This window comes from Chiloscyllium plagiosum, unplaced genomic scaffold, assembly GCF_037043375.1.
Source record: "Chiloscyllium plagiosum isolate Xiang-an unplaced genomic scaffold, Cpla_swu_hap1 HiC_scaffold_1, whole genome shotgun sequence".
In the NCBI taxonomy this organism is placed as follows: domain Eukaryota; kingdom Metazoa; phylum Chordata; class Chondrichthyes; order Orectolobiformes; family Hemiscylliidae; genus Chiloscyllium; species Chiloscyllium plagiosum.
The window spans coordinates 109050246-109065431 of record NW_028270139.1 but is presented as its reverse complement, the minus strand read 5'-3'; the positions used below and the strand labels follow the sequence as shown (position 1 = coordinate 109065431).

At 40.2% G+C, this 15186-nt stretch overlaps 1 protein-coding gene across 3 annotated transcripts in view; it reads right to left on the bottom strand.

The window, feature by feature from the left end:
* LOC122548398 (putative E3 ubiquitin-protein ligase HERC1) overlaps nucleotides 1–15186 on the bottom strand; it is a 377691-nt gene that overhangs the window by 136282 nt on the left and 226223 nt on the right. For all 3 annotated transcript variants that reach the window (XM_043686981.2, XM_043687001.2, XM_043686991.2), the window contains exons 40-43: nucleotides 14109–14269; nucleotides 7570–7671; nucleotides 5325–5538; nucleotides 4082–4209 (exon numbers count right to left, since the gene is read on the bottom strand). In XM_043686981.2, coding sequence (XP_043542916.2) covers nucleotides 4082–4209; nucleotides 5325–5538; nucleotides 7570–7671; nucleotides 14109–14269 — 605 coding nt within the window. The remainder of the gene's footprint in view (nucleotides 1–4081; nucleotides 4210–5324; nucleotides 5539–7569; nucleotides 7672–14108; nucleotides 14270–15186) is intronic.

The following is a 15186-nucleotide window of genomic DNA, read 5'->3' as shown; positions in this document are numbered from 1 at the left end:
CTTAGTCTGAATGAATGTGCTGTAGTAAACCAAGTGGGCTAAGTAGAGTTATGAATGAATGAACACAAGAAAGAATAGAGACGTAATATAGTAAACAAAGAGCGATGAGTAGAGTTACCGGTATTTTTAAGTGGGTTAATGAGAACATGCAATTTCCTCTGTGATATATAGAAAATACAAGATTTTTTGGCCAAAAATAACGCCTTTTTGACTTTGACATGAGATCCGACTTTTACACGGGTATATGCTACTTTCTCCCCACCCCCACCCTCCTCTAGCTTATCTCTCCACGCTTCAGGCTCTCTGCCTTTATTCCTGATGAAGGGCTTTTGCCCGAAATGTCGATTTCGCTGTTCCTTGGATGCTGCCTGAACTGCTGTGCTCTTCCAGCACCACTAATCCAGAATATATATGGTATGTGCCTAGTTCTATAATTAAGGGAACAGTGTTTCAACATCTTTCTTGACAACCTTGCTCATAACATGCAAACAAGCTGGATATTTAATAAGATCATGGCTGATCTGATTATTACAAACTCCAGTGAAACATGTCGAACCTTTCCTCATAAGTTAACTAGCCTATTCTAGGTATTAGTCTGGTAAACATTTTCTAAACTGCTTCCAATTTATTTACATCATTCCTTACATAAGGAGACCAATGCTGTACACTACTCCAGATGTGGTCTCACCAGTGTCCTGTATAACTGAAGCATAACTTTCTTAATTTTGTGTTCAATTCCCTTGTAATAAGTGATGACATTTTGTTAGCTTTCCTAATTGCTTCCTATATGTACAAACTAGCCTCCTCCAACTCATGCAGTAGGATACCCGGCTCCATCTGCATCTTTCAGCTCTGCAATCTCTCACCATTTGGATAATGTGCTTTTTGTTTGTTTAGATTAGATTAGATTAGATTACTTACAGTGTGGAAACAGGCCCTTCGGCCCAACAAGTCCACACCGACCCACCGAAGCGCAACCCACCCATTCCCCTACATTTACCCCTTTACCTAACACTACGGGCAATTTAGCATGGCCAATTCACCTGATCTGCACATCTTTGGACTGTGGGAGGAACCTGGAGCACTCGGAGGAAACCTACGCAGACACGGGGAGAATGTGCAAACTCCACACAGACAGCGTATTTGTCCCATTTTAGCACACTCACTTTAACGTATCTATTTGTAGCACTCTTACAATTTTTAGCCTCTTCACAACTTGCTTCCCTATCTATTTTTGCATCTTCAGCAAATCTGGCAACAAATCCTCTGTCCTTTCATCCAAGTCATTGATAAAAATTGTGAACAATTGAGATCCCAGCACTGATCCCTGTGACACATACTCATTATCAATGTCAAGAAGTGTGGCGTTGGAAAAGCACAGCTGGTCAGGCAGCATCCGAGGAGCAGGAGAGTTGATGTTTCGAGCATAAGCCCTTCATCAGGAATGCTCGATATGTTGACTCTCCTGCTCCTCGGATGCTGCCTGACCGACTGTGTTTTTCCAGCATCAGAGTTTTTGACTCCGACTCTCCAGCATCTGCAGACCTCACTTTCTGTACACTTACTCATTATTCATGCAACCTGAAAAGACTCATTTAAGCAAATTCTTGTTTCCTGTTATCAAGCCAATTTTCTATCCATGCCAATATGTATTCTCTCCAGTGAGCTTTTCTTTTCAACTTTAACCTTTGTGTGGCGTTCTTTCAAATGTCCTCTGGAAAATTTAAGAACAATACATCTCCTGGTTCACTTTATCCATAGCATGTTACTTCCTCAAAAGAAGATCAATAATGGTTAAGCATGATTTCCTTTCGCAAAACCACGTTGACCCTGCATGATCACCCTGAACCTGCTATTACTAATAAGGTTATAGCTGGGTACATAGATATGCCTCAAGAAGAATTAGACCAGATGGACCTGCTGATATCAACCTAGACATCAGAAACACAGGCTAATGCAGGCCCGAAGACCCAACAAGATCCTCCATGCTATCATCTGGCAACCAATGCCAAAATTGGGAGAGCTGGTTCATAGGCTAGCCAAGCAATACTTTGACATTGTCTATAAGGTATGATTCTGTCAACATTATGATGTCGCAGATACCAAGACCACCAGCCTTGGGTATGTACCGCCCATCAGCAGACTCTGCTGCATTGACTCCTGAATCAATAATGTTTCATACTATAATGTCAAGCATTTACAAGGAAGCATGCTGCTGATTATCATTTACCACACTGCTTCAGTTATTAAGTTAATACTCTTCTGTGTTAAACAGCACAGAGGAAGTACTAAAGGAGAAAACAGCATTCTCCGAGTGTGGAATTTAATGTCTATCATCAACAGTGGTTCATCAGCACCATGACTGACTGAGCTGGTCGAGTCCTAAAGAACATAGCTGCGAAACCGAGTCTGCAATAGATAGTGAAAGAACCTGTGAAGAGGGAAAAATATATTGACCTCATCCTCACCGATCTGCCTGTGTAGATGCTTTTCCCACAACAGTATTGGTAGGAGTTGCCACTACACAATCCTTGTGGAGATGAAGTCCTGCCTCAACATTGTGGATACCCTTCAGTGTGGTACCATTAGAGTCAGAGATGTACACCGCAGAAACAGACCCTTTGCTCTAACTCGTCCATGCCGACCAGATATCCTAACTTAATCTAGTCCCATTTGCCAACACTTGGCCCATATCTGTCTAAGCCCTTTCAATTCATGAAAGGAAAATTAAAGATATTAATGGGGGATGTGTGAAATTATTTCACGTTGACAGAAAGAATCAAATAAACATTATTTATCTAAATGGAAAAACACTTCAGAATTGCGAGGTACAGAGGGCTTTACATGAATGTGTGTATTTGTAACAAAAGGTTAGTATGCAGATTCAGCACGTAATCAAGGTGGATAATGGGTTGAAATCCTTTATTAGGAAAGGAGTTAATATTAAAGCAAGGGCACACTGCTTCAGTTATACAGGGCAATGGTGAGACGGCATCTCGAACACTATATGCAATTTTGGTCTCCGCTTTAAAGGAAGCAATTTCAGACCATTAGAAGCAGTTCAGAGGAGGTTTGCTGGATTTTATGTAGATGGTGGATTGTCTTTTGAGGAAAGGTTGACACAGTGGGCTTGATTCCACTGGAGTTTAGAAGAATATGGGGTGACTTGATTGAAGTGTTTAAGATCCTGAATGGTATTGACAAGGTAGATTTGAAAGGGATGTTTCTGCTTGTGGGTCAGTTCAGAACTAGGGACCATTGTTTTAAAATTAGGTGTTGCCTTTTCAGGACAGCGGAGGAGATTTTTTTCTCTCTCGCAGAGCATTGTATGACTTTGGAGGTTGGGGCTTTGGTTTTTTTAAAAATTTACATCAAAGACTTAGATAACTGTGAAGGCATGATACATAAGTTTGCAGACAAGATAGGTAGGAAAGTGCTGCAGATGGATATAGATAGGTTGAGTGAATAGGTCAAAGTCTGACAGTTGAAATATAATGTGGGAAAATGTGAAGTCAAGAAATTTTTGAGAAACTCTACCTCAGGTGGTGGTGGGGGTGAATTCATTGAACACTGTTAAGGATTGCTGGATTGATGCATAAGAATGTAGAATTTGAAACAAAACAGATCAGCCATGATCTTATTGAATGGAGGAGCAGGCTTGAGGGGTTAAAGGATCTACTTCTGCTCCTGATTCGTATATTTGTATCTTGTTGCACAACACCAAGTCTGGTTGGTTCCAGAACATGCTAGGCTAAGAAATTACCTGAAAAACAAATTTACAAACTCCTCATCTAGGCTTTGTATACCTGACTTTTCTTTACAACCTTGTAAATTTCTTTTAATTGAATACAGCTCTTAACTTCCTTAGTTAGCCATAGATTTCTGATTTTATGTTTAGATCCTTGTTTGGTATTTCTACTTTCCTTTATAATAGTGCACTACACCACTCTTTACTCTTCTTTACTGTTTACTTTGATAATGTGCATCCCCACCACTGGCAGCAAAATATCTGCTTTCTAGGTCAACCTGATAATAAAAACAGTAGAATTAGGAGTGGTATTGTCATATAACTGTATCTTACCAGCTCCTCTGAATACAGATCGCTGTCCTTGACTCGCTCTACGCCTTCGAGCAGGTGGAGGCCTATTTCTTGTCAAATGCACATCTATAAAATTTCCTCTTTCTATCTGATCCAAACCATCAGTTGTTCTGCTCAATTAGGGAGGAAGATGGGGAGAAACAAAAGATTAAGGTAAAATGTCAATCGGAAGCTCTAGTTATTATTAACACAACTGTGTTTTGTTACATATAAAACATTATTCTAATACACCACCAGTACAGTATCCACCACTCTACAATTAGGAGTATTGACTGAGTAAATGTGAGAAAAGGCAAAAAAAAAAACAACCTATTGGAGAAACTCAGCAGGTCAGGTAACATCAGAGAAACAAAGTTAATGCTTCGACTTCAGTGTTACTTCAGAAATGAGAAAAAGGACAACTGGACCAAAAAGTAATTGTACTTAAAAAAAAAAACTTTATTGCCTTGGTTACCTTCCTTTGCAGGTTATTCCATATTCACTATGTAAGGGTTTTTGTGCTATATGCTCTCAAAGCCTTGGTTAAAGTCACTTGCTTTCTAACATTTAATACTTAAATTATGCTCTCCAATCCTCTTTGAATCTAGCTTGTAAAACTAAATGTCCTTATATTATCCTCATAACTCATTCCTTTTATACTTGCTTTTTTTAAGTGTCTAATAGAGGCATAAATTTTACTTGGCATCATGACTAACACCGTATTCAATATACTATCCAAAGCAATATAACACTTTCATACACAATATATATTTGTAGATATGCCTCATTGACTTAACTATATATCTGAGCAATCAGTTTTAAAAAGGAATAGTTAGGTTATTATGTCAACATGGTTAAATGTCTACTGCTACTTCTAAAACTTAAGTGACCCTTAATCTCATATGTTGTAGAGTTGCATCCCACACCTATGCTACAGTTTACATTTGTCATTAACCTGCCTTGTGTCTGTTCAATTTTACAACCCAATTTATAGTTTACTAATCAAAACCTTTATAACTCCGAACACCTAACAGATGTTCCATCAACCCTTTTTAGTTGTACTCAACTGCAATTTTGTTTCAACTCAAACTAAATCCTTTTACCACCTTGCTAATTCCAAGCAAAAAACAAAGCTAGTTCTAGAAAAATATCCAGTGAAGAATTCTCAAGCCAAAATGATCTGACATTAGTGATAGATTTATGAAGAAACACTGAAACACTTATCTTCTTCGGACTTGTTGCTTACCCTTCAATTGCATCTTCCCTGTCAACAGCTTCTGGAGACACGAGTGTTGTTGCTCGGTTGTGTACTATAACCTCGGATTCCACAGGTACCTCCAAATCATTCTCAATGGTTGCTGAGGAGTAAACAATGACTTCCTGTTCCTCTGGTAGTGGATGTTCCAGCATCCAGCTGGCTAGTTGTTCAATTGATTGTGGATCGGCATCCCCAGAAACACCTACATATACAGAATTAACAAAATTTATTTTTTATCTATGCCTACAGATCAGAAAGGTACTTGATAAAGACAAACATTAAATCTGACAAATTATAAATATGTAAGTCATCACACTGTAACTGAAGTATTTCCATTATTGTATTACCTGGAATCTGATACTCACAAGACATATTGGATAAACTATTCTACCACCTTAAATGAAATTAAGATGGAGGGTTAGGCCAATGTTGGAATATCACGTGCAATTCTGGTCTCCTTCCTATTGGAAAGATGTTGTGAAACTTGAAAGGGTTCAGAAAAGATTTACAAGGATGTCGCCAGGGTTGGAGGATATGAGCTATAGGGAGAGGCTGAACAGGCTGGGGCTGTTTTCCTTGGAGTGTCGGAGGCTGAGGAGAGACCTCATAGAGGTTTACAAAATTATGAGAGGCACGGATAGGGTAAATAGGCAAAGTCTTTTCCCTGGTCGGGGAGTCCAGAACTAGAGGGCATAGGTTTAGGGTGAGAGAGGAAAGATATAAAAGAAACCTAAGGGGCAACTTTTACACAGAGTGTGGTGCATGTATGGAATGAGGTGCCAGAGGAAATGGGGGAGGCTGGTACAATTGCGACATTTAAGAGGCATTTTGTTAGGTATATGAATAGGAAGAGTTTGGAGGGATATGGGCCAGGTGCTGGCAGGTGGGACTAGATTGGGTTGGTATATCTGGTTGGCATGGACGGGTTGGAACGAAGGGTCTGTTTCCATGCGGTACATCTCTGTGACTCTGATTAAGAATGTAGCAGGATAATTATATTTTGTTTGCACAGGCCCTCCCCTCCTCTGCTGTCTCTGGATGTTAACTATATTCTAGTAGCATTGACTACTACTCTCCCTCTGTCTTCTAACAAAATAGTTTGGTATGTTGCATCTTCAGTTTCCTACCTGATACTTAATCACATTATGCCCTCGTCTATTTTTAGCTGAATTGAACAGAGGTCCTGAACTGTGTGGCCAGAAAAATTTAACACCAGTAAAACTCTCATTTCCTAGTGCGTAATAATTATTTCGGATATATGGATGGTAATCTAAGCTCTCTGATTCTAAAATATAGAGGCACCACAGTGGTTAGCACTGCTGCCTCACAGCACCAGGGACCTGGGTTCGATTCCAGCCTCGGGAGACCATCTGAGTGGAGTTTGCACGTTCTCCCTCAGATTGTAGGGGTTTCCTCCCATAGTCCAAAGGTGTGTGGATTAGGTGGATTGGCCACGGTAAATTGCCCATAGTGTGCAGGCTAGGTGGATCGGCCAAGGGAAATGTCAGGTTACAGGGTAGGGAGGTGGTTATGGTTGGGAATCTCTTTAGAGGGCCAAATGGCCTGCTTCCAAACTGTAGGGAATCTATGATTCACTGGTCACCAGCTGCCATCCTGAAAAAGACTCAGTTATCCCCATACTCTGTTTTTTGCCAGTCATCCAAACCTCCATGTATGCCCTCCATTTGCCCACAAGCTACCATTCTTCTTTCAGCCACCTAGTGCACATTATCTGGAATTTCATTTTAGGTTTCTCCAACACTTCCCTTTGCACAATTAACCTCTGAGCAAAATTTTGGGCACCAATCCTAAAACCTTAGTCTTCATTTCTCCTTGGCACAATTTGGTGAACTGAAACATTTAAATAGAAGTTGCTCTGCACTAAATAAATCCTTGATTAACAGAATGAATTTTAGAAAATTTTGACAGTGTCTCTGCATCATTAGATCCTTCATTTGAATCTGATATCTAATACCATTTTTCAATTTAAAATTGAGAAAGTCTTGAAATAAACTGAATTCAGCACTTCTGGGCAAAGTATAGTCATATTGGAAATATTCAGAATGAATAGAGTTCTAATCAATGCTTCATATAATAAAACTATGTGCCTACCTTTTATTCAAAAATGCATTGCAATTGCAAGATCAGTATTGCCCTTAAGTGTCTATTTTGCCATGAACACACGTATCAGAAAAAATTAACTAAACCAGGATCTCAAACTGTTTTACTGTACCTGCAGCATCAACTGCTTTGCAAATGTGTCTCAAAGAAAACCCCATTTCTAGCAAAGGAACAGCAACAGGCGGTGGATTCTCAGGAGGATCATGTCTACAATCTATTGAGCATAAAGGAGAAATTATGGTATTATTTTTCAACACGTTTACAATCCTTTGCTGAAGATATCAAAAGTCTTCTTAAAAATAAAATTACAGAACTTCCTTTCACAAAGATAACTTTGTCAAAAAATCTTTGCATTTTAGTTTCAAAATATATTTGAAAAGACAGAGAGCCACCTAAAGTGTAAAGAGCACAGTTGTACATAGTAAGGAGAACATGGCCTGGGTCCTTGCAAAATTCAATCATGGCGTGAGGCTAAACATGGTGGGAAAAGGAAAAAAACCTCCAGATAATCATTACATGCTGTTTTATTTTGTGCTTTATACCAATACTATCTGCACACCAAGACTATCCCCAAGGCTGCTTGCTCCTCATCTCTATGAAAGACTCAAGTCTATTTACTATAACACTGTCCATATGTTATCAGATATATCTGCTGTGTAGTGTCTGTGACCTTGCTCTTCATATGCTCATTCTTGCAAATTTTAAAACATCAAATGAGAAATTATACAGTGTATACCGTGTTTAATCTAACTTCAGTTGCTGGCAAATTGCGAAGTCTATAATTCAGGAATAAGTGTCTGAACACTTTGAAAATTTTCAGCTGACCAGAGAGAGCAGAGTGGATTTGTAAAGAGTAGGTTATAATATTTTAAAGAGGTGATGAGTGGACTAACAAATGTCTATGAATCAAAAAAAACAATGAACAGTGAATGCTGAAAATAGAAACAAAACCAGAAATTGCGAGTAAAACTCCACATCTGTGGAGAAAAGGCAGAGTTAACATTTCAGTCCAGTGACCCTTCTTAGTTAACTCGGCTTTCTCTCCATAGATGCTGAATTTTTCCAGCAATTTCTGGGAACGTTTATATTATGATGTGGACGTCCAGAAGTTACTCTGAAAAGACTATCACCTAAAGGTGAAGATCGAAGAACTGAAAGTAAATTATGACTGCAAAGAAATAGTCTGAGGAGGAGACAAACTGTATGGATAACAGGACCTTTAAACAAAGTGCTGGAAATAGACAGCAGAATGGCAACAGTGCGGGAAAAACAGTTAGCATTCTGAGTTGAATATTACATTTCAGACTATTCCTTGGTTCCGAACATTAAATAAATCAGATTTTCCCATTTTCCCAATGTAAAAGCAGTTGTTAGGACTTTTCCTATCAGTAAAAGGATATATCCTGTAGGTTTAAATACTGCACACTGCTGAACAATTGTAGTTGCAAACACAATAACCTTTAAAATAAATTAAAAAAAAAATAAAAAATGCTCTAATTATCTCCTAATTACTATTTCTTCAGCTCAATCCATACTGAGTACGACAATTCTCTCTTCCCACTGTCATGCCCTCTGAATTTTGTGATATCTGACCTTTTCAAGGCAACTTGAATCCAAAATTGGTTTAATGATAGGACACAGAGGGTGGTGGTTTTAAGCAGTTTAAGAGACTGGCGCCTGGTGTGCAGTGGCATACCACAGGGATCAATGTTAATCACTTAATGTTTGAGATATTCATAAATGATTGAAGTTTGCAGATGACACAAAGATTTGGCCAGGATGCTACAGGAGGATTTAAAAGGATTGGTCAGGTGGGCAGGTCAGTGGAGATGGAATTTAACCCTGATAAATGTGAGGCAATGCATTTTGGAAAAGGAAACAACAGAACGGAGTACTCAATGAATGGCCAGACTCTCAGAAGTTCAGAGCAACAGAGGGATTTGGGGGTGCTTGTGTACAGATCCCTGAAAAGTGGCAGGACAGCATAATAGAGTAGTCAAAAAGGCATATCAGATACTTATCAATTGTGGCATAAATTATAAGAGCAAGGAAGTCATGTGGGAAATGTACAGAACTTTGGTTCAGCCATATCTGGAGTACAACGTGCAGTTCTGGTCACCATACTATAGGATGGGTGCGACTGCACTGGAGTGGGTGCAATGAGATTCTCCTGGGGGAGGGGGGACCATTTCAGCTATGAAGAGAGCCTGTGTTAGCTAAGGTTGTTTGCTTTGGAGCAGAGAAGGTTAATGGGGGAGCCCGACAGAGTTGCATAAGACTATGTAGGGGATGCTTGGAGCAAATAGGAAGCAGCTTTCCCCCTTCATTTAAGGGTTAATAACAAGGGAACAAAATTTTAAAGGAAAGGGAAATGGTTTATAAGTATTTCAGGAAAACTTTTATCATCCAGATGGAGGTGTGGGGCCTGGAATGCACTGCTAATGGGGTAGTTTGAGGTGTGAAAATTCACAACTTGCAAAAAGTACTTGGATGTGCACTTGAAATGTCATAACATTCAAGGCGATGAGCACAGTACAGGGAAGGGAAACTAGTGTAGGTAGTAAGACATTTTTGGAAATACAGGCTTGATGGGTTGAATAGCCTCTTTTGCACTGCATGATTCTATGAACCCTCACCCCATCTCAGCTGAATCTTACACTGTATTGCTTCTGAGAGTTGCAAGGAGTTTTTTGAATAGTTTCTTGCTGTGTAGCCCAGCAACATTTCCCACCCTTATGTTACCAAATTCACCTTATTAACTATCTACTCCACTTATATGGCATCTTTTGCATCTGATTCTAGCCCCACGTTATGATGCGCCATCCCTGGAACAAGGTACCGCTCAGCAAATAGTCACCTAAAAACTGGCATCCTCATTCCCATACCATCTTTAAAAGCGCATCGTGCAGCCGACAAGCACGGTCAGTCTTGGGCTGATGTACATGATTCATGACATTTGCATAAGACATGGCAGATAAGAGGAAGTTAGTTTTCTGCTTTGTGGGCATGGTCCTCGAGATCCTGCTCGTCTGGATGGTGTTGACCCAGGGTGTCCCTTGTCCCCAGCACCAGCAGCCTGATACCAGACCAGATCATGCCAGACTGGTCAGAGTTGGCTACCCCGATTATTGCTGTTTCAACTGCCTGAAGGAATGCACAGCAACATAGCAGGAAGATCACTGGATTTTGACCACTCTGCCAGTAATCTTGTCTCTAATATCTCCCAGTCAGGCCATCTATGCTGCTGTACCCACCTCCCTCCAAGGCTCATACTCTACTACTTTCACTATCACCTGTAACACCTACACTCCCATGCTCTTGTTAAACTTGAAACCCCCCGACAGCACTAACTGTTCATGTCCTCTGCACTGCCTTCTCGCTCAGTCAGGACACCTCCCCACCTGCACCACTATTAACAGCTGCGTCATGCACTTTAATCTCCTATAATGGATGCCCCTATCTCATTCGAGAAGGATAGCAGGTCATAAGAGGAAAGGAAACAATCAAGTGCATCATAAAGTATCAGAGGCAGTCATTTTTTGCTACCAGGCGGTGTCCTTGACTTATATGCTGGCAATGTTTGAGTGAAGACTACCTCCCTCAGCTTGACTGATGCCTGCTGACAACTATGACAATCTTCCTAGGTTTGTGTCTGCATTAAATGACAAAGCAACACAGAAGTAATGTGAGTATGGATTCTCTCTCAAAGGGTAAAGCTCAAAAAGGCAGTGATGCTGGAAGCATTCAGCGAGGCCTGAAGTGATTGAGTATGATGACAGCAAATGAACATACCAGAGATGAGCCTGGTCCAGTCCCCGAGGGGAGAGGGGATGAGGGGGCGGGAGAGGGGCGGGAGAGGGAGGGGAGGGGAGAAAGGAGGGAGAGAAGGAGAGAGAGAGAAGGAGAGAGAGAGAAGGAGAGAGAGAGAAGGAGAGAGAGAGAAGGAGAGAGAGAGAAGGAGAGAGAGAGAAGGAGAGAGAGAGAAGGAGAGAGAGAGAGAGAAGGAGAGAGAGAGAGAGAAGGAGAGAGAGAGAGAGAAGGAGAGAGAGAGAGAAGGAGAGAGAGAGAGAAGGAGAGAGAGAGAGAAGGAGAGAGAGAGAGAAGGAGAGAGAGAGAGAAGGAGAGAGAGAGAGAAGGAGAGAGAGAGAGAAGGAGAGAGAGAGGAGAGAGAGAGAGAAGGAGAGAAAGAGAAGGAGAGAGAAGGAGAGAAAGAGAAGGAGAGAGAGGAGAGAGCGAAAGAGAGAGGAGAGAGCGAAAGAGAGAGGAGAGAGCGAAAGAGAGAGGAGAGAGCGAAAGAGAGAGGAGAGAGCGAAAGAGAGAGGAGAGAGCGAAAGAGAGAGGAGAGCGAAAGAGAGAGGAGAGCGAAAGAGAGAGGAGAGAGCGAAAGAGAGAGGAGAGAGCAAAAGAGAGAGGAGAGAGCAAAAGAGAGAGGAGACAGCGAAAGAGACAGAGAAAGAGACGGAGAAAGAGAAAGAGAGAAGGCATGTGAGATAGAGAGATAAATGGGGTGAGAGAGAGACAGAAAGAAATTAGCTAATAGAACTGGATGTAGGTTTGCTCACTGAGCTGGAAAGTTCATTTTCAGATGCTTTGTCACCATACTAGGCAATATCATCAGTGAGCCTCTGGATGAAGCACTGGTCGCATGGCCCGCTTTCCGTTTGTGTGTTTTGGATTCCTTGCAAGCAGACTTCCCAAACCACCTCGTCTTTTTTGCCTGCATTTCACCCACATCCCTCTAAACCTTTGATATTTATGTACCTGTCCAAATGTCTTTTAATTGTACTATCTGTACCTGCATCACCACTTCCTCTAGTACCTCATTCCATACACATACCACTTGTTGTGTGAAAAAGATGTCCCTCACAGCCCTTTTAAATCTTTCCCCTCTCACCTTAAAACCATGTCCTCTAGTTTTGAACTTCCCTACCCTAGGGAAAAGACATTTGCTATTCATATTATCTATGGCCCTCATGGTTTTCTAAACCTCTGTAAGGTCACCCCGCAATTTCCTACACTCCAAGGAAAAAGTCCCAGTCTATCCAGCCTTTCCTTATAACTCAAACCCTCCAGTCCCAGTTAACATTCTTGTAGATCTTTTCTGAACCCTTTCCAATGTAATAATATCCTTCCTATAGCAGGGCGACTGGAAAGGTGTGCAGTACTCCAAAAGTGGCCTCACCAATGTTCTGTACAAATGCAATGTGTCCCAACTCCTATACTCAATGCTCTGACCAATGAAGGCAAGTGTGCCAAACGCTTTCTTCACCACCCTGTCTACCAGATCGTCACTTTCAAGGAACTATGTATCTGAATCTCTGGGTGTCTCTGTTCTACAACACTCCCCAGGTGATGCTATTTGCTTGAAATAGTACAAATATTGTTGTTTTTGTGCTAATTTGGGCAATTATCATTGTCTCAATCAACACTGATTTTTCCTCATTAGGTACAGTAATCTTTATTAATCAATTTGTTATTGACTGATGTTTAAAATATCTAGTTCACAATACTTGTTGGGCTAAAGGGCCAGTTTCCACACTGTAGGGAATCTAATCTAATCTAATCTACATATGTATACATATAGCTTCACAAATTGATGTTTTAACTATTAAAAATTGAGGCATTTGTCTAAGAAACTGATGCACAAAGCTGAAGTAAATATGAATCAAACAAGCTTGGAGTGTGATACACATAAAAGGCTGGGGGTCATGCTGATTCAAGACCTAGACAGCTAGAATGGTAAGATCTTAAAACACTTTTTTTAGTTGAGTTCTTAAGAAGGATCCTACAGGATTCAAAAATATTAACATCATTGCTCTGTCCATAGATGCTGTTAGATCTGCTGATTTTCTGCAGGACTTATGGTTTTTACTTTAGATCTCCAACTTCTCCAGTAATTTGTTTTTATTACATAACTTCTATGTCGGTCCTGAGAGGACTAAACAAACCATAAAGATGTTGTATAGTAAAGGAATTCATGGGCAAAATGAAAAATAAAACGGAGTTTATAGCAATAGTCGAGAAAGCTATAGTGTTATTTTGGTAAATTTTGTTTAATTTTTCTCAAAAATAAAGTTTATGTTGCTCAAAAACAAGAAATCTTGTGGCATAGTTGCCAAATAATTGCCAGATGGCTGACTTTCTTCTTTAACAAGAATAATCCCTCACAAGATGGTAACACATAAAACTAAGAGCTAATCGCTTTGAGTTTAGATTAGATTACATTACAGTGTGGAAACAGGCCCTTCGGCCCAACAAGTCCACACCGACCCGCCGAAGCGCAACCCACCCATACCCCTACATTTACCCCATACCTAACACTACGGGCAATTTAGCATGGCCAATTCACCTGACCTGCACATGTTTTGGATTGTGGGAGGAAACCGGAGTACCCGGAGGAAACCCACACAGACACGGGGAGAATGTGCAAACTCCACACAGTCAGTCGCCTGAGGCGGGAATTGAACCCGGGTCTCCAGCGCTGTGAGGCAGCAGTGCTAACCACTGTGCCACCGTGCCGTGCACATGGACAAGTGAACATTTAAATACACTCACAGAAAGTATTTGAATATTACTTGCAAGTAAAATATAACAAGACTAAACAATGAGTAGAAGCATGTAAGTGCATTAAAAAATATTGTTAAGACTTACCTGGTGAACTATGCTGCCTGGCAGAGACAGAAGGAAATGAGAAATAATTTCTTTGTTCTCCATCGTCATCCGAGATAGTGGGTACCACGTTCAACCCAGGAAGTAATAAAGGATTATTAATTAATCCAGAAAGTGAAGGAAATCTCACAAAGACCATTTGTCTATTTGGAGAAAACAAAGTGTTGCACAACTTAATTAAGTAGTAAGCCTTTTAGAAACTACACCTTTCCACTGATAAGTCAGAAGGTTTAAGATTTGCCCTCAGAAACTCAATGAATCACCAGTATTATAGACAGTCATTAGCATAAAGATACTCTAACATGAGTGTCAGAATGAGAGCAGACCGATTAACATACATCATTCCCATCACTTACTTAGTCTCAGATATTTGGAGGTGAACTATTTCCTCAAAGGAAAGAATATCAGATTGGAAGTCATAACAGGGAAGTCCTTACATATTATCCAATAATCAAAGTCATGCTATTAAGACCTGGGTATTCATGGGCCTTACGAATGCATCATCGGTCCAATGAACTGCATCAGATGGACTTAAATGGTGAACTGCATCAGTTCACCATTTAATTTCAAGATGCTGATGCTGCCATTGAAATGTAGAATCTTAACAGTAGCTGATTTTCTTTCTTGTCTTCCATATACAATAAGGTAATTTTTATCAAAGAGAGATAGGCAACTCTCTGATTTAGTATTAACCCAACACCATACATAGATTTGACAAAATTACATACATTTGCATCTAAATAGCAACACTTGAAAGAAACATTATAGTGCTGCTCCATTAACTTATTTAGTTTAAAAGGGAATGCTGTTCTTTTAAGGTTCTTAGGCCATGGTCGCATAAGTGTCACACTTTTGGTCTCCCTCCTCAGCTTTACTGGTTTTGATCGTAAAGTACATACAAAGTTGTAACCTGGGACAATATTTGTAAAACACATTTATTAGCTTCAATCATTTCAAATTAAACAGGAAAGAAAAAAACCTTGTCTTGTGAAAGATGAATTCTATAGCAGCATAATTTAAATGGAATAATGCAACAAAACACTGACAAATATTCAATTTA